General features: G+C 36.1%; 2 protein-coding genes across 5 annotated transcripts; both read right to left on the reverse strand.

Moving 5' to 3' along the window:
- Positions 1-58: 58 nt before the first annotated feature.
- Positions 59-11,723, reverse strand: LOC127660134 (insulin-like growth factor-binding protein 7). The gene is made up of 5 exons (XM_052150228.1): positions 11,258-11,723; positions 6,342-6,451; positions 3,921-4,028; positions 3,248-3,374; positions 59-1,014 (listed from the first exon to the last, which is right to left on the reverse strand). The coding sequence occupies exons 1-5, from the start codon at positions 11,673-11,675 to the stop codon at positions 992-994; spliced, it is 786 nt and encodes a 261-aa protein (XP_052006188.1). The 5' UTR covers positions 11,676-11,723; the 3' UTR covers positions 59-991.
- A 612-nt stretch (positions 11,724-12,335) lies between these two features.
- On the reverse strand, positions 12,336-19,474 carry LOC127659892 (cytochrome c oxidase assembly protein COX18, mitochondrial). Of its 4 annotated transcripts, none has more exons than XM_052149866.1 (8): positions 19,314-19,474; positions 19,049-19,110; positions 18,321-18,733; positions 16,213-16,313; positions 15,900-16,066; positions 15,595-15,704; positions 13,272-13,379; positions 12,336-12,748 (listed from the first exon to the last, which is right to left on the reverse strand). In XM_052149866.1, the coding sequence occupies exons 2-8, from the start codon at positions 19,074-19,076 to the stop codon at positions 12,581-12,583; spliced, it is 1,095 nt and encodes a 364-aa protein (XP_052005826.1). In that variant the 5' UTR covers positions 19,077-19,110; positions 19,314-19,474; the 3' UTR covers positions 12,336-12,580. The 4 variants fall into 4 exon arrangements, with proteins under 4 accessions (XP_052005826.1, XP_052005825.1, XP_052005823.1 ...); XM_052149865.1 differs by having other exon boundaries at positions 19,188-19,474; XM_052149863.1 differs by lacking the exon at positions 19,049-19,110.
- Between the last annotated feature and the right edge of the window lie 802 nt (positions 19,475-20,276).

Below are 20,276 nucleotides of genomic sequence, written 5' to 3' on the forward strand. Positions count from 1 at the left end.
ATATTAACCGAAAATGTGCTCCGTATTTAATTGACATCTTTTCACAAAGACAATACACTGCATGCCTCACAAAGTACATTTTATTCATTAGTGATATACAAATATCAAACATTAGAGGACAAAATTACACTCTAATGTAAAAACCAATGGGAAGGATGTCTATATATATATATTTCTACAATAATTAAAAAAACTTTCAAATTCTTTTGATAGTAATGTCATGAGCTTAAAAATGTGGGTCAGGCTAAAGAAGTAGGCAGCTGCATGTCTTTTTTCTTTGGCTTGCTTTCACTTGAGTAATTCCTCTACATTTAGACCCAATAGTCTTGAGGATTTTGTTCTGACTGAACCCCGGGGGAACAGTTTTTATGTCTTACAAATTATGCACAAAAACAGTTGATGCTTAAAATATGTTGTACATACAGCACCATAGACGTTAACCACAGGAAAAATGAAACGTGAATGAGTACAATAATTGAATGATCAAAAAACTATTTTCTTGACAATAACTGTAAAAGAGGAGCAAAGCATTTGTGAGGTACACGGCGATACTCAAATGCTTGCACGCATACAGCTAAAATAAAGAGATTTTATGTGCGTTGTGAAGTCTGTGAGCCTGAATGTATTAAGATATGGGTTTATGTGAATTTGTGCGTGCCTCTCTGTGAAATCAAATCTAGATTGTGGTCCTGATTTGCACTTTACAATATCTTATAAGTTGCTCTGCGGGCAGACAGATTATATAGAGTTAGGTATCAATATGAATAAAGAAATGGAAATGTTTGGGTCAGGTTGTTATGATTGTGCCTTAACTTATATAGAATAAAGTGGCCGTGTGTGTTACTTTGCATAGCTCAGGCAGCTTGTTAGTGTGTGTGTGAGCAGTGATTACGCAAAATGCTACATGCTTTTCCCTATGTGCAGGTGTACAGCAATGAGGATTTTTTTTCCTTAATCTTCTGAAACAGCAGGACTCTCCACCAGAAACCTCTTACAGCTCATCCTCCTTTGTCACTGCATACAAACAGACAAGTGACAGCAATGACAATAAAGTCTGACCATTTTCCCATCATATTTATAAACTGTACATACAATGAGGAGGAGTAGGGTATTTTGTTATACAGCCAATCAGAGATAAGAATCTTAAACATGCTGCAGCATTAAGGAGCTTCCACAAGACTGACTGTTGCTAACCCCATTGACATTTAATCACATGCAGGATGTGAATTAGAGATATTTAAAATTCAATTTTTACTAGTGAAAACATTCATTCTTAATATAAAAATGATGCAATTAAATTATTCTTGATATCAGAAATGGAATTTCAACAGGATTTCTTACTAGTTTCTTTCCAATTTCACATATTAGCAATATGCAAACTTCAAACTCATATATATACACTCTTATATCATTTCATTGTTACTACTTACAAGTGCAAATGTCTATTCACAATATCAACTATTGATTTACTAGTAAAGACACATTTTTAATATTTGCAATTTGGTTTTCATTGGTGTCAATGATCATTTGAGATATCTGGAAATGGACTTCAGATGTCATTCAATTGAAGGGAAATTAAAGATATCATGAAAGGCTTTTTTACTAGTTACTAATAACATTATAGATAGCTGAAATGACCTAGTCAAAACAAAATTACAAAAATAAATCTTTTTTTTTTTTTTCTTCAGAATACAATTGAAATAAATATAGCAGAAATTATTAAAAACTTTCTACATAGAAAACGTTAAGTGTGAAAAGTAAATTCTACATTTGTACTTAAATTCAAACATGTAAAAATTAATGCTCTAGTTTATAAGCAAAAATTATTTATGATTGTTTGTTATCTTTACAATGCGTCATTATGTATACATTTTTAACCTTATCATAATTATTCGGAACTTGTAGTAAATTTCACAGCTAAATAAAACAAGTCAATTTTACTTTTCTAATCTGGTATTCCCAGCATGCACCGGGGCTTGAATAATTAATGACCTTGCATGATTTTACAGTTTGCAAGTTTATTTACACCATTGTTATTGTTGATCTTGCTGCTACATTTGGTGTATTCTTGTTTTGTGAAGTCTAAAGTTTCTAGTTAAAATGACCGGTTCATGATAAAAAAAATGACCTTCTATATCATTAACGTATTCTTGTTTTGCACACCAAGTGTTCTTGTTTCTATCACCAGTAATGCAAGGTAATATAATCTAATAGATTACATAGCCTGCATGAATATTCCCTGTTGAAGGCTACCGTGTAATAAAAGTTCAAAATGTGAAATGTTACAAAAAAAATTTCATTTAACATTTTCTGAATATACATCAAATTTGTAATTAAAGTTACTGTATTAACGTAAAAGTTAAATCTACTCACTTTAATCAATATTATGTCATGAAGTTAAGTAGATTTGATCTTAACTAGTAAGAAATTAATTAAAGATGTCTGTAATTGCATTTTGAACAGGAGTAAATGAAAAATCATTGAGAAATTCTACTAGGGAAAATTAAGTTAGAGAAAAATACAGATTTTACTAGTTGAAATGTCTCGTATTGATATCAAGAATGGGTATTTCCATGAGCAATGATGTCATATTTTATATCAAGAATGAATGTTTTTACAAGTGCAAACCTAATTAATGAAAATATGTATTTTTATTAGTAGTAACTCCATTGCTGATATCCAGAATTAACATTTGAACTAGTGAAATTTGTATTAGATTTGATATCCTGCACATGATTAATTCACAATTTGGCTTGCCATAGAATGTCTGATTTAGCACACTTAATGATACATCCTCTAAATTGTCTGGAAATCACTGGCTTGTGGAAGGCCCTTTAAGGTGATACACTGATAACATAAACAGTTATAAGAATCAAATAAAACTTTCTCTGGAAACTTAAACAACTTGAAGATACAGAGTGTTCGAGCACATCACATTATGGAAGTAAAATGGGATGCAAACACTGTTTCATGTTGACTTGGTGCTATGAAACCAAGATTAAGAACTGGGATTTGTTCCTCGCTAAGTTGTTTTATGGACTGTGCACATGTTAACACTTGCAGTACACCACTCGACCTGCTGGGACACGGTCTTTACGGCCATATGCTGCACACCAGAATCTCATACAAATAAACAAACATTCTCTACTAATGCAAGTCTCCTCTAAACATCCTGCAGCATAACAGAGGTGCAACTGGACTGATTGATTGTAGTTCAGTCAATGATGGTTCAACTGCACTCTCTCACCCTTCTTTGATGGAATGTCATTGATGGAGTCCACCACGTGGATGGTGCCTACAGCCGATGCTTCGCCCTTAATGTTGCTGGCGTGGCATTCGTAGGAACCGGCCTCGTCCTTGGAAAGAGGAGATATCTGCAACAGATGGCCATAGTTTTCACACAATCTGTTCGGAATGTTTTGTTGAGTGCAAAGAACTCTGAACAACAAATGTAAGTTGAGATGCTGTGATAAAACATGACTGCTTCCAGAGCAGCACTGGCTTGCCAACAGTACATTTTTATTGGCATTGAAGCAATAAATAACATACATACTCACAGAAAACATATAGAGTTTGGATAGTTGACGTAAACTTTTAAGCGGTTTCGGTACTGTCCTGCGATGTGACTATGTGCTGTGCTATACTATTTTAAAATAAATGTTTCCAATTCTTTAGATTTATTGTATGTGCTTTTTTGAGCTCATCTGGATGGGAACACCATGGATCATTTGAAATGAACTAGTGAAAAAAGGTAAAAATAAATAAATAAAGGTGATTAAAAATGATGAAAAACGTAGATTTACAAGACCTAAGATATATATATATATATATCTATATCCTGTATAAATATACAGTATGCAAAATTATTATTGACATGTTATACGTCAACTACCCATGTAAATTTAGATGAACACACTTACTAGCACCCAGCCAGTAACCTCATGCTTTTCCGGGCCCCCACGGGTCTGTACAGCCAGGTTGTCTTTGTCCCCAGGGAGTGGCACACTTTTCCCCTTGCCATCGGATACCTATAAAAATCAATAAAGTTAAATCACAAAGATTTTTTATTTTCTCCACTTGCAGATTTGACTCAACATACAGTTGTCCGCTTGTTAGTGAACTTTGGTGGTGACTTTGACTATGCATGATTTAGTTTCACCAGACTCTACTCTTTTTCTAGGAAAAATCTTGTTTTCATTCAAACAGATAACTAAAGATTTTTTGGTTTCTCTAAACTATAAACAGCGTAGTGTGCAATAAATCCATAGGGAGGTCTCTAGGGATGTTAAATGTGGTTCAGATCTACATTGCTTAAAGGTATATTCCTGGGTCTAATAAAAGTTAAGCTCCATCGACAACATTTGTGGCACAATGTGTATTACCACAAAAATAATTTTCTTAAAAAAGCAAAAATCAAGGGTCCAGTGAGGCATTTACAATGGAAGTGAATGGGGCCAATCCGTAAACATTAAAATACTCACTGTTTCAAAAGTATAGCCACAAGACATAAACAATATGTGTGTTAACATGATTTTAGTGTGATGAAATCACTTACAAACCTTTTCTGTATAAAGTTATAGCCAATTTTACAACTTCATTACCATGATGATTTAATGTCAACAAACTCTAAACCCTAAAATGACTGTTTAAATAACTTAACAGCTCAAATAATACACAAGTTTTAACAGAAGAATTAATGTAAGTGCTTTTAAAAAATTATAAGCTTCATATTTCTGCCTTTAATCCCTCCAAAAATGGGCCCCATTCACTTCCATTGTAAGTGCCTCACTATGACATGGATGTTTGCTTTTTTTAAGAAAAGTAATGTCAAAATTATCAACATTATGCCACAAATGCTGTTGATTGAACTTAACTTGTGTTGAACCTGGAAGATTATCAAGGGTGAAATTCTGAAGCCAAAACAATGTAATTTCTACCATATCTAAAGCATGACAGATCTGATCATAGTTCATCCCTTAAACAAATACTGCACACATTACATCGTGTTTATCTAACTCTAACAAATGTAATAGAGTTACAGCAAAAAAATACATCCTAATGTACTTGGAAACTATGAGAAAAACAATTGTTTTAAATGTTACAAATTCCCAGGGCCTTAGTTTTCCTGTATTTGTGAGCCAACTAGTGAGGGGTTAATTGTGAGTTTTCTTACTGGGAAATGACCATGAGTCAGTTGTATATCTGCTTTTCATCTCCACACATGACTCTCCAAATCAGTGATTACTCTAAATACTGACCAGAACCAGAGCTGAACACTTTGATCTATATTTAAGGAAACGCTCTCCTGTCAGCTATACAATAGAAAAATGTAATGGCTGATGACATGTTTGATAAAATGTTTCCTGCTCCGATCCCCCCCTTGTTTGTAGTGCTATTGTTTCAGTGCGTTTTATTCATAGAGCTGGACATCCTTTGTCAGGAGCCATTCAGTATGCATAAAAACATCCTTGGGAAAGTATTTCTCTCCTTCCTCGTTTGCAAATGGGATTTGGGCCTGTGCTATAGTATCTAATGATAATTAATTAAAAATAGCTTGTCATGCAAGTCATTACATTAAATCCTAACTCCACAGACATAACTAAAAATCATTATTTAAAAGTGCACTCAGTAACTTTTGTCTTTGTGTCATCTTGGACTTACACTGACACCTAGTGGTTTGGATGCAGCATCATTTAAAATAAATAGTTTTCAGTTTCAGATGCCATTGCAGAAATGTATTCACAGTCAGCCATGATTACTTTAATCAATGAGTGAAAGTGTCCAATAACAGGACAGTTACTGAGATCAAGCGAGTAGTATTGGGCTGGTCATGTGATTCTAACATGGCAGCCCCCATGTGTGGACCCTCTTCATGTAGAATAAAACAGCTTTTATAAGGTTACTGAGATGACTGGAGTCTTCATTTTAATGTGAGAGCTCATGATTTTATACACATGTTTCAAAATTACAATTAATCTCAGGAATACAGCTTTTCTAATATGGGAAAAATTACTGAGTGCTCCTTTAAAGGTAAAGTGTGTAATTTCTTTGCCACTAGCACCACCAAACTTCTTTCAAGCTGGTTTCTCAAACACTCCCTCCATCTTCCATTGGTCAGAAAACGGAAACTCAAGCATTGGTCGAGCTAATGTTGTGGAGTCAAGCAGGTTGGAATACTCAAACAAACAGAGCAATGTTTTAAAAGCACCACAGAGTAAAATGGAGTTACTGAGTTACTTAAACTGTAGTTGTCCATCCACATTAAGCTGGACAGAAACAGAAAAAATGACACACTTCATCTTTATAAATACTAGATAAAATGAATTTGATCTATTCTATACCTTCCTCCAGGTGAGCACAGGTGTTGGTATCCCGGTGGCTTCACAGCTTAGGAAGACCTGTGAACCAGTCACATTCCAGATCTCTCCAGGACCTGTGACAATAGCAGGTGCTGTGCAGGAAGTGAAAAAAAAAAACGATTTAGAGGTTGTATTGAAAGACTGAGGGAATATGAGCAGTGAAGTAATTGACAGATTGGAATACAAGACAAAACATGGGATGCGTGAGTCACTTTGTGAACATTGACCTTATTTACTTTCTTACATTTTTGTGGTCTTACTGTGCAGATTTTAATTAATCAATGTATAATATTCTAAAAATATACAAAACACCCCCAGTCTTTTGGTTACTATACCTAAATTTGTACAAAATTATTTTTACATGGCTTGTTGTACCGCATGAATTAAACATTAGAGGCGCTAAAACAATGACTTATATTCACTTTCACACAAATCACTAGTAAACACTTACTTTTCACCCTGTTCCTCACACAATGCTATCTTATGACATCTGAACAGTTACTAAAGTGCACGACTCTTTAAGTCGATACATTCTAACATTAATATTATACATTATAATCGACTATATTTATAAGCTTGTTCACACACAATCAAATTGCACAGTTTTTGAACTGATAGAGCATTGCACATGCGATGCAAAGGACCACAAGTTCTGAACAGCACGCGAGTTGACACGTGACGTGCGTTAAAGGCGTCATAGCACTGCGAAAAAGTAGTGTTTTTACACTATCAGTTAGGTTTAAGATAGGGAGGTCAGTTTTGTTGATTTAAAACTCGATAGAGCATTAACCATACAAATCTCATCTGTTTGAGAGAGCATTTAACCTGTTTTATCGACACATTCTCTTTTAGCGTGAATATAATTTTGCTAAATTTTCACGAGATCAGGCTGAAAAAAAAAATTAATCAAAATGTAATAACTACAGTAGCTCTACCTCTGAAACAACTTTTCTTTTCAGCTGACGAATCAACAGCTCATCTTATTTTTCAACTCGTCCTCCCATCACCTACATTTTGGCATGAAACTCCTGTGGCAAAATCCAATAATTATCTGATGGATAAAATCAAGTCCATAAGTAGATTTTTTCTTATCAAATACCTTGTTTCCCTTGAAAATATGCAAGATCAATAAGAAGCTCCAAAAAGCACACAAAGGCCATGTCTTCAATCATGGCTTTTATGTGCAATCACTTAGGGTGAGATATAGATGAATATTTACTTAAATATTGATTTGTTTCTCACCCACACTCATCACATCGCTTCTAAAGACATACATTTAACCATTAGAGTCATATGGATTACTTTTATGCTGCCTTTATATGCTTTTTGGAGCTTCAAAACCATTCACTTGCATTGTGTGGACCTACAGAGCTGAAATATTCTTCTAAAAATCTTCATTTGTGTTCTAGAAGAAACAAAGTCAAACACATTTACACATTTAATCAATGTGGTAAGATCATAGGTGTTAAGCAGACTGGATTATCAAATATTTTGAATGGGTTGTTTTACAGAAAGCCAAAGGCATTCTTGGTGTTCCTAACCACCCACTGTTTCATGAATTTTTAGTGCTTTCGTCTGGTATTCGTTTAAGTATGCCTATAAAGTAATCTGTATAGGAATTCCTTCATCACCTCTGCTCTAAGGATTTTAAACTTAAAAGGTGTTTGAATGCGTCATTTTATGTAATTAATGTTTTAATATATCTGTTATATGCTCACAATGTTTTTTACATTTTTTTTATGCTGCACCAAAATTTGCCCCTTGGGCTTATAATAAAGCTTTACTTGACTTGACATCTGGGATGGCATGAGGGTGAATAAATGACGAGAGTATTTTCATTTTTGGGTGAACTATCCCTTTAAAACAGTGTGAAATGACTAGCATGTAGATAACTTAAATATAAATGTAATACTACCCAGAAATGTCTTATTTTATGCTTTTAAGAATTCTAAAGCACATCACATGGGTGCAGATTCCAGGGAGACAATTTGCCTTTACAACTTGGATATTGATACTATTGATACTAGAAAATAATTTCAACTCTGCGGTGCACTGGCTGTGTTCTCTCTCCCCTTTCTTTGCTTCTGTTGAGTTCTGTACATTGTTAGACATGACCCTGCTTCTTATGTGTTCATTAGCAGAAGCCAGAGCCTCTCCGGTTTTCTATGTACAGAATCCAATGACTCATTAAATCCAAATCTAAAATGCTGTTATAATGAATTATATTCAGGTTCGCTGATTCAAACACTCTGACTTTGCATTAAACCAACAGTCTGCCTCTATGTTTGGCTAAACGAGACACTGCTATTTTATCAGAGCTGATCTCCCTTTTCAGAACTGAAAATCCACCCGACAAGCTGGAATTTCAGACATGTCTGTTCAGGGACAGCAGAATGCTAACACCCAGTATGGAGAAAAAAAATGCCCTCCAGCCCTGTTCTGCTGTTGAATCAACAACACATACTGTCAATGTACAATGAATTTGTCCCTAGTGAAATTTACAGTACCGGGTCCAGTTGCAACCAGTCACTTACAGGAACAAAAGTTCACCCCAAAATGAAAAATTATTAACAGATCCCTGTTGTTTCAAACCTGTATGAGTTTCTTTTATGCATGGAACACAAAAGGAGATGTTAGACAGGATGAGAACTGTCATTCTGCCCAAGATCTCCTTTGCGTTCCTCTTGTCTACTTAGTTATAATTGTAAGGCTTTTCTTAAGGTGCTTCTTGCAACAGTGTAGGTCAGTGTATGAGCACTCCAGAGGGAAAACAAACCCTAACACATAGCTCATGACAGCTGAATCATGTGAGCGATCATTGGGTCATGTAGAGCATTAACAAGACTAATACTCTGAAAAAAACATAACCTCAAGTAGAAAAGTGGTTGTTGACGCAGCTGTGCATAAATTTTAACACTTCCTTTTCTGCACTCTCATCCATGTCTGAGGCAATATAAAACTGACCTTTAAATGGCTGCAAGTGGCTAGGAATACTTCAAAGCCAACTAAATGCAATTATTAACTTTAGCCATTATGAACTCTAAAATGTATGTGAAGTTTCTTTCTGCAGGTTGAAGACTTATGCACAGAACATTCATTTCTTTAACAGACAAAAAAGTACAGTGGTGGTACCATGTTACAGTGATGTATCAGATTGTAATACTATACTTACACTATGGTACTAAATGATTAACATGATGCCTCAAGGTACTTGGAAAACCATAGAATTACAATGGAATTACCCTTGTAGTTTTAGTATTATAAACATAGTAGTACATATACAGTTGAAGTCAGAAGTTTACATACACCTTTGTTAGTATTTGGTAGCATTGCCTTGTGTAGCCTTCCACGAGCTTCTCACAATAAGTTGCTGGAGTTTTGTCCCATTCCTCCAGACAGAACTGGTGTAACTGAGTCAGGATTGTAGGCCTCCTTGCTCACAAATGCTTCCTCAGTTCAGACAACAAATTTTCAGATTGAGGTCAGGGCTTTGTGATGGTCACTCCAATACCTTGACTTTGTTGTCCTTAAGCCATTTCGCCACAACTCTGGAGGTTTGCTTGGGGTCATTGTCCATTTGGAAGACCCATTTGCAACCAAGCTTTAACTTCCTAGCTGTTGTTTTGATATTTTGCTTCAATATATCCACATCATTTTCCTTCCTCATGATGCCAACTATTTTGTGAAGTGCACCAGTTGCTCCTACAGCAAAGCACCCCAACAACATGATGCTGCCACCCCAATGCTTCACGGTTGGGATGGTGTTTTTCGGCTTGCAAGCCTCACCCTTTTTCCTCCAAATATAATGATGGTCATTATGGCCAAACTGTTCAATTTGCAAAAATCTTTGCTGTAGTTCTGGGATTGATTTACACTTTTCGCACCAAACTATGTTAATCTCTAGGAGACAGAATGCATCTCCTTAATGATTGGTATGATGGCTGTGTGGTCCCATGGTGTTTATACTTGCGTACTATTGTTTGTACAGATGAACGTGAGACCTTCACACATTTGGAAATTGCTGATGTAGTCAATTAAAAGTGAAACAATCTGGCTGTAAACAGCTGCTGGAAAAATTACTTGTGTCATGCAAAAAGTAGGTGTCCTAAACGACTTGACAAAACTATTGTTTGCTAATATGAAATCTGTGGAGTGCTTAAAAAATGATTTTTAATCACTTCAACCTAAGTGTATGTAAACTTCTGACTTCAACTGTAAATGCTCTCATGTCATTCAAAAACTGTATGCTTTACTGTCTTCCATGGAACACAAAATGAGAAAGGACGAAGAATGTACTGGCCACTATTAAATCCGTGGAGTGGTTAAAAAATGAGTTTTAATGACTAATTGCATGTAAACTTCTGACTTCAACTGTAGCGTTATCAAGCCAGTTACAAATGAACTAACTTAGCCAACAGTAGCCAATATATAGGCTATATATATATATATATATATATATATATATATATATATATATATATATACACATACAGTTAATACACAACTTGGCCATGTGACAACTGTACATTTTACAAGTAATTTTTAATATATAACTTTTTTAAACTTTAATTTAAAAGTCATTAACACACATTTTATAAAGCTTGACCAATATCAGTGTAGTCCATAGTTCATATCTTAAGATATGAACATGTGTGAAAATATATTAATCAGATTGGCATGACGTTTGTAATTGGAATGTACAAGAAATAATAAGCTGTTAAGCCATGTAGGCTATAATGTAAAATGTCTATAAATTATTAAAATTGATAGTTATTCTAAAGTTTCTCCAGAACTCAATATAAACATTAACAACAGAGCAATATATAAATCATAATAGTACAAATTAAAAAACCTAATTATGAAATACATTTAGGCCTATATAAAATGTAGAGTCTTACCTTGAGCGCATTTGCCCTTGTTCAGAATCTTAATCTCGGGTTTTTTCTCGCTCACAGCTTTCACACTGGCTGCTTTCAAATCACAGCCGGTTTTATAGTTGACATCGTCTGAACCGCACACCGGGTAGTTGCTCTTGCACACACAGACCCCGAGTTTACTCTTCTTGTCTTTGTCGCTCTTGACGCACTCGAGTCCGGACGCGCAGCGTTTGACTGTGGCTCCGCGTCCACCGCACGGCTCTCCCGCTCCAGACGCGCAGACAGAGCAGCAGTCGCACGCGTCCGGCAGCGGCCCGGATGAGCAGCCCTCGACCGGCAGCGGCTCACACTGACTGGGGTCGCAGGTGCCGCAGCGGCGGGGAACACGGTCCGCCGCCGCCGCCACAATGGACAGTGATAATAGAAGAAAGCAGAGCATGGTGAGGTGTGAAGGGTCTCAGGTTGTTTGAGTTTGCTGCTTCTCCCTGGCTTGGGATGGAGGTACTAAACCCCGCCCAATAATAAAATAAACTTCAACCTCTGGACTTATAACACAATCAAGACTATATTCTTATTTAGTTAAGAAATCATTTTAAAAGATTAGTTGCATTTTATAGTTGTTAAACTTCCTTTTCCTTTCCTTTTGCAATAACAACAACAACAGCAATATAATAATAATAATAATAAACATATACTATGTGGTAAAAAATTAAGATTTTAACATTATTTAACATCTAGTTCACCCAAAATGTAACATTCCATACATGATTTAATTGCCTCCATGCTGTTCCAAATGCATGACTTTCTTTCTGCTAAGAAAAACAAAAGATGTTAGGCAAAATGTTAGCTGCCCTTTGTCACCATTCACTTTCATTGCATTTTTACCCATTCAATGAAAGTGAATGGTGACTGAGGCTTTCATTCTGCCACATGTGTTCTATGAAAAAAAACCTCCAAAAAACCCATATGGGTTTGGAATAACTGTATGTGAATTAAATGAAATGTGTTTGCAGAAAGATATTATATGTAAGCAAAGGAAGAAACCAGCTGAGCCACTGACCCCTAAAGAAAAAGAGACCACACAAACTACAATTTCCCATAGTTGTAATTTTTTATATCTTTAAAATCATTGTGTTAATCTTTGGAGGCTTCCCGTCAATTTCTTACATCAACATATATAGATTTATGGCAAAAAAGTTTGTGGTCTGTGTTGCCATACAGTACATCTCTGTTGACAGTTTCATTTTGTATGCACTTTGCCACCCCAAATACAGAAATCCAAGTTTTGGCCACATAAAATATTCTTAACATGTCGATACTCTAATTTGCTTCTCTCACTTCCATCTATTTGATGTACTTGGCCACAAAGGCAGCAACGATGTCCTTGTATGGAGTGTCAGAGTCGGAGCGTGTTGGAGGGATTCGGCAGACCCTCCGGAAACGAGGGGACCTCATGAGCAGGTTATGACCCAATCCAACACAGCTCGAGCTGAGCCAGTAGAGAGCCATGGACTATGAGAAAAAAAAAGAAGGTCTGAATTTGGATTTAATAAAAATTTCATTCTGATTGAATTCAGATTTGAATTCTGTGTGCTGTCTTTTACGAAGCATTCACACATCCAACATCCTGAAGATATTTCTCATGTTTTGGTCTTAGGTAAGAAGAATTGGAGACACAAAACAAAAAATGGCAATGATAACTACAAGTAGATTAGTATGCAACATAAATTTGTACATGTGCTGGAGATATCACAGAAAAGCTGAAAAACATATGTCCTTTGTAACAGTCTCAACCCCTCATTTGCCCATTTTCAAACATTATCAAAAGCCTTGAAGCAGTGGGCATATCTGCATCTAGGTACAGTCACATGCTTCTATTGTCTTTCAATTTCAAAACAGAAAACTTGAGTGATGTTTTGTTTATGTCATACATGTGGAGGCATGACGTAGACCCTCATACATTTCACATAAAGTTACTGTACACAGATAGAGCAGATAAGGGTTGAATGGAGTTTGGCAGGGCTGGACCACTTACTGACGGGACTGTGGCAGCTATAGGAATCATCACTAGAGATATTCCTCTGATGAAGTTGGTCACATATTTCTGAAACTTTGATGGTTCTAGTTGTCTCAGGGCAAAGATCTGGAAAAACAGAAATAAACAGAAAAAGGCTGTGGGAATAAAACAAGCTAAAACATTTCGCTGCAAGCAGCAATACTGGCCAAGAACCGAAATGGAAGCAAGCACACTACAGTACACTGAACATGACCTAAAGAACTTACAGAGTGGATATGATGTACACAACAAAACCACTTCATGAGTCACCCCAAGAGTGGTTCAAACCTGTTCCCTTCCCTTCCATTGATAGCCAGTCCCGCTTTCAATCCACTGCAACGAGGTTGATAGTTGCCAAAGGGAAATTCCAATCTTGGAGTCAGCACAGCCAAGCACAGTATTGGCATAACTTTGGAGACATATCTAAATTTTGCCAAGTAATTTCTTTTCTGCTTGGTCTGAAGATCATCTAAACAAATGGTGAGGACTGGACAAAGTTTCTAGGAAAAGAATAAAGCTTTGCTAAATGATTTAAAGGTGTTGTAAGCAATATATTCATGGAAAGGTATGAACAAATTTTTCCTACTCCCTGAAAGATATTCATGAAATAAGTGCCTTGAAATATCTCACTTCTGACAGCTCTAGACTCCATAAACAGCAAACAAAAAAAAGTGTCCACGATCCGCAGACAATGATGCGTTCTTCATGTCAATAATTTTTCGTGTTCTCATAGTATTGTATTTGCTGCAAATTATAAAGCAATGATGCATTTTAATGCCATGTTGTTGATAACGGTCGTCAGTTGAGGGCACTATTTTCTACTGTTGTTTTTAACAACATTTTCTGCTCTCAATAAAGTACATTTTGGTTTCTTTGAAATTTTGAGTTTTTAAAAGAGGAGCATGGCTAATCCAACAGCTCAGTCTTATGGAAGTAGAACAGCTGAAATCACTTACAGCACTTTTAAAATTTGTAAGCGTATTTATCACATATGCATATTATTTTGACCAATAGGTGGTGCTGTCCCTAAAATGCTTGAGTACCCTCAGGACATGCTGTTGATGATGCATCGTGAGTTTTGTTTAGCTACACTGTAGCGTTGCAAAGATACGGCATTTTACGTCAAAATCTAAATGGCTGACAGGTGATATGAAGGATCATGGTAAAAGTATCAGTATCATCATATTCTGGATGACCCAAGTATCAGTATCATCAGATTCTGGATGACCCAAGGAATCAGAAGACACAGAATTTTTTGTTTTAGGCCAAACGATCCAAGAGATAGAGATTTCTTGACCCCATTGATTGTGCTGTTACCAAACTTGGTACAGTAACTTCCCTCAGATCATGGTCCTTCTGACATTTTCTTTAATAGACCAAAGTGTTGGTGAGATAAAAATTCTGTTCATTCATTTCGGTGTGGCCTGGTCTGAAGATTGTCTATGCCATTTTTGGTGGAAATCAGACAAAGTTTGTAGTGGGATGAACTAATAACCCAATAATCTAAAATTGGAGCCAGTGTAGTAAGAGTATTAGTATAAGTGGTACATTAAAATCTCCATGAGAAGAGTAATCAGTGGAAGAAAGAATTTAGTTTCTAAACCAAACAGTTTAAATGTTATAACCAAAAAAAGATTTTAACTGGTGGTGGCGCTACAGAGTACATCTGAAAGACCCCAAACTTGGTCAGAGTTCTATTCATGTCCACTACAATCAGTGTACCAAATTTTACCATTTTCCGTATGGTTCAAGGGGCTGCCGTAGATTCCCATTAGGGAATAATAAAAAGAAAACCAAAGTATACAATAGGTACCATGCACCTGAATTGGTATGAAAGGAATGCTAGTGTCCCAAACATGAAATACTAGAGCTTACAAGTCCACACATGAGAAAAGGAGTACAGAGGCATCTTTGGTCACGTTGGACTACTCAGGAAATACATTGCTTATTGTTCTCAATATTAGAGTCCAGGCATGAGTGTGTCCACTGATTCAAATTCTGGGGAAAAGTATCCAGTAGAGTACAACAAGGGAGAATAAAAAGAGGAGTTCCAATGAGAAGAGTTTTGCTTCAAAAGGGAGAAGGTGGCTCTAATAATTATATTTATTTTATTAATAAATAACAAAGAAGGTTTGGATCTAAATATGTTCTTTTTAACGATGATCATTTGAAAACAAGTAAGAAAAAAAAGAAGAAATGTAAGGCAAAACTTCTCCAGGCTCTACAGTGCTTTGGGAAATCCTGGCTGAACATTAGGTTGACCTTGAACTATCACAAGTGCAAACATGGAGAAATGCCTCACCTCTGTGATGAGCAGGTTAATCAGGCCAAGAGAAACCGGCATGATCCAGGTAGAGTCAGGGAGAGTGAGATCTGAGAACCACAGATCGCCTCCAGTTGCCAGATCTGATGCTGAACATACAGAATTATGTATGTTAGATTGAGAATTGTGTATTATGAGCAAATGTTTGCAATAGAGAGGATAATTGTCTGTAAACCAAACTATAAAATACATTGGGGAAAATTAAAAAAAACATTTTTTTAAAACATACATGCAACTAAAAAGGCAACATATAAACACAATTAAGACCAATAGATGAGGCTTGCCAAGGGGAACATGTCCCATTCCCAGACTGAGGTTCCGCAAGGCCAGAGACAGACACACCCACATGGGCAGCTGTACCCAGATCAGCAAACTGGCCTTGAATGGGTGGCAGTTATCACGAACATACAGCTCAGACACAATTCGTTTCAGATTTTTCTTAAAGTGGAACCTGTAGACACAATTGTGGGGATTATTTATTTTTTTTGGCAGGGAAATTGAATTCCTCATTCTTGGAGATATTTAGTATAGGCTTTTTAGATTAAATTAAGACTTTAACCCAAGACACTGTAGATGGCACATACAATCATCTCCTACCTGCATGTTTTCTCTGACCAGCCCTTTTCTTTGGCTTTCACAGAGATCTCAAAGCGCAACTGGCGGGCTAACTCTGCTATCTCCTTCTGCAGAGCTTCAACCTAGCTGAGACAAGAGGGCAGAGGGTTTACTCTTTTTTTTTGTTTTTTTTTGGCCTATGAAAACAGCTATTCTAAACTGGACACTGCTCTAGGGACTCAAATCTCAAACTTGGCCAGAAGGGACCAAAGTTTTCATTTATGGAAAAGAAAACAGAACTGTTGCCTGACAGTTTGTCTTGATACAAATCGTTGAAGTCTTCAGAAATGGACACCCACACACATATTTCCATAGATACAGATCAAATGTCTTTTTGACAAATGGCAAAACTGGAATTAAAAGGGACAGTAGATTTAGCCATTTCCCACAGAAATAAGTAGCAGGGGTTTTTAAAGACATCAAATGTTAGAATTTGGTTTAAAGAATTTAAATTTGTGGGTGAATTTCTAATTAGACATCTGTTTAAGAGAGATAAACCAACATAATACAGCTATATGTTTTTACACTGCTGCACATCAGAAGGGGAGTTAATTGAGAGTACAACATTATTTTTTTGTTCTAATCCTTGGCAAGAGAAACATCCCACAGCTGCGAGACGAGAAAGAATGGGTTCTCAATAAAGCATGTTAAGGCATCCAGTGTTTACTCTGTGATATCTGCTGACCTCCAAGATGTGCCTCCCACACTTTACAAAGTGCATATAAACAAACTGCTTCACATGGGAAGGATGTTTCCTCAATTATTTGCTTCAGAAACCTATTAAAGGGGGCAGAACATGGAAAACATATTTTGAAAAAAAAAAAAAAAAAGAGTTCAATGTAGACTTACTCTTACATTTATTAAGCACCCTCACAAGTCCACCCAGATCATTTATAGAAACTAAGCAACTTTTGTGAAAATGGCACCTTTTGAATTCTTAATGGTTTTGAGGACATAAACATATAAAACTCACGTTTATATATGAATGTCTATTCAACAATCATCGTTATTGTTATGGTACACATTTCAAACATGAAGTGGTTAGCAAATCATATTTAAATACAGAAGTCTTAAAAGTAATTGTAGCAAAAAGAACCTTCACAAGATGGACTGGTAAAGAAAACGTAATTTCAATGATGAATCAAGTCAACATTTTGATGGAAGTGTACAAAGGCAAGCATTTTTTTCTTTGGAATAATATTTACAGATGAATTGTTCACAATAAGACCAGGAATGGGTATTAAGAAAGTAAATGGGGTCAATTTTGATTTTGAAAATGTAACAGATTTTTAACTATAAATCTTGACTGCTTGGGCCATCATGATTTCTAGTTCGATTACACTTTCTACAGCGAAATCTAGCACTTTGCGCATGCGTCAAGCACTAGGAAGTTTATGTCAAGTCATTTTTATTTGTATAGTGCTTTTCACAACACAAATCATTTCAAAGCAGCTTTACAGATAATTCTGTAATATAGTAATGTCTTTGATTCATAATAGAAGATGATAATTGTACATTGTGCCTTGAAATAAATAATAGAAAATAATTATATTTATATTTAGACCCCAGTGAGCAAGCTTAAAGCGATGGTGGCAAGGAACACAAAACTCCATAAGTTGTAGGTTAATGGAGAAAAATAAACTTGGGAGAAACCAGGCTCACTGTGGAGGCCAGTTCCCCTCAGGCTAAACAACATGAATATAATGCCAATATTAGTTATTTGTCTGCGGTGCATGTCAACTCAAGTCATTACTTAATCAAGCTTGAAATCATGAGCTAGTCTAGAGCCTGTAATAGCTAGATGTACAGTGAAAAAATTGTTTTGTTTTTTGCCTGTTCTCACACAAAACCTTCTGGATCACTTAAGAAGACACTGACACTGGAATCATATGGATTCGAGCTTCAACTGCCTGATCACCATTCACTTGCATAGTATGGACCTAAAGAGATTAAATATTCTTTTATAAATATTTGTTTGTTCTGCAGAAGAAAGAGTCATACGCATCTGGGATAGCATGAGGGTGAGTAAATGATGAGGGTGAACTATTCCTTTATACCACCTCTTTCAATTGACACCAACACTAATGTACCTTTGCAATGATCATCATCTGGTAGATGCCCAGTGGGAGAGTAATGGCAGTACGCAGGGCCAGTGTAGTACACACGATGCTGGCCCACCAGGGCAGTCCCATCATCTGCTGTGTGGACGCTAGAAGCTGCTCTGTCAGGCACACAGGTGTTGAGTTTGCAAAGCTCTCATACCAGCTCGGCCGCTCTGTGGTTACAGTTCTTCTGGGTTGAAGACCAAGAGCCAGTGTGCAGGAGGTATGTGGCCTGGAGCACTGAGGCCAAGATGTGTGACCTCTAGTGTCCAGGTAGGAGGAGTGCTGAGAAACATTTCTGATGTGGGGCCTTAGCATCACTAGGTTGTCATGGTGACATATCCGCAGAGACACAAAGATTGCCGACCTGGTACGTTTTAGCCAAATCATGTTTGGTGAACCTATATATATATATATATATATATATATATATATATACACAAAAAAGGGTAGGATCAATCAAAATGCTGTGATGGAAACGTGTAAAAATGTGTATGATATAAATTTTTTATAAATTAATTATAATTATTAAACATGTTGTTGCTTATTATTACACTATAAAGCAGCACTTATATATATAAATCGAGCAAAGGAACAGTTCTAATACTTCCATTTACCTAAAATTTCAGTTACACCTGTAAGTAATTTTCGTCCCAATTAAATGACAATACTCTTAATGTAGTAGAACTATTGCACTTAAAAAAAGCAAAACGTACTTGTGAATCTGGTGATCAAATCATGCATCTGGACTTATGCTACTCTCATATTTTAGCAGGCACTTAGGTAAAAAGAAAGAAGGATATAATTAAGAAATAAATGGTCACTCACTACAGGGGAAAAGGCTCGTTTACTTACCTTTTAAGCTTGTTAAAAAATACCTCGGACTGTCAATAAATAATCATTACACTCATATCTTTAAGGCTGTCAGACTGATACAGTTACAGCTGCTGGGTCAATTGGACGAACATAACAATTCCTCACCTTCGTATAGTTTATTATCCCAAACGTTATATAAGTGAGTTATTTATCACATCATTTGAGCTTTGCATGTTTATAGAAATACAATTCATTTCCCGCTGTATGTAACCGTACAAAGTCTTTCTATTCGGAATAACACAATGAGCAAAGGCATGACAAGTCGCTTAAATATGACGTCACGGACGTCTTATAACAGATTCGTCGTATCTCCCTTCTAATCCTAAAAACAACCCTTAAAATGTTTCCCAAAATCATGTCAGCGCCATCTGCTGACATTCACCGTACAAAATCAAGTATTATTTCATGGTCTTTTTAAATAAATTTAATTTCAACTTCTCTGTTCTCTCGAATCTCTCTAACTTCTTGTATGTTTGTCCATCACGATTGCTTATAACAATGTGTTTTATGTGGTACCGTTAGTAAAATTGAAAATTTTACAAAAACTTGTTCAATTTTGTCACATTTATGTAAATCAGAATTTAATATATATTCATTCATTTATTCATTTTATTGTGTAACAAGTACTTAAAAATGTATCTAAAATATGTTAAATATAAATCTTAAATATAAAACTTAAATATAAATGTTAAATCTAAATCTTGAGGTAAACATTTAGGGGACATGCAAATTAAGATTGGCTGTCTAGACTGATGACATAAGCAGTGCGACAGGGCAGCAGACAGCAGTGGCAGATGACCATGTGTTCCAAACGGGATAAATCCACCTCCGAAGGGCACTAAGGGGGAGCTATTGTGGCCGCCATGTTGAAGGGTCGTTCCATACCAAAAAAACCCCTTTTTTTAACGGTCTCCGACATTCACATACGACTGTCCAATTTTCTCTCTGGTGGCAGACGTGATGAAAATGTAATTTTGCTCGCAATGCATTTTGTTAATTGAAGCTACAAAAGGTTTACCTCAGAATGACATTGCTGTGTGTGATTTAGAGCAGATGAATGAATTTAAT

Source organism: Xyrauchen texanus, chromosome 19 (assembly GCF_025860055.1).
Source record: "Xyrauchen texanus isolate HMW12.3.18 chromosome 19, RBS_HiC_50CHRs, whole genome shotgun sequence".
Classification (NCBI taxonomy): Eukaryota; Metazoa; Chordata; class Actinopteri; order Cypriniformes; family Catostomidae; genus Xyrauchen; species Xyrauchen texanus.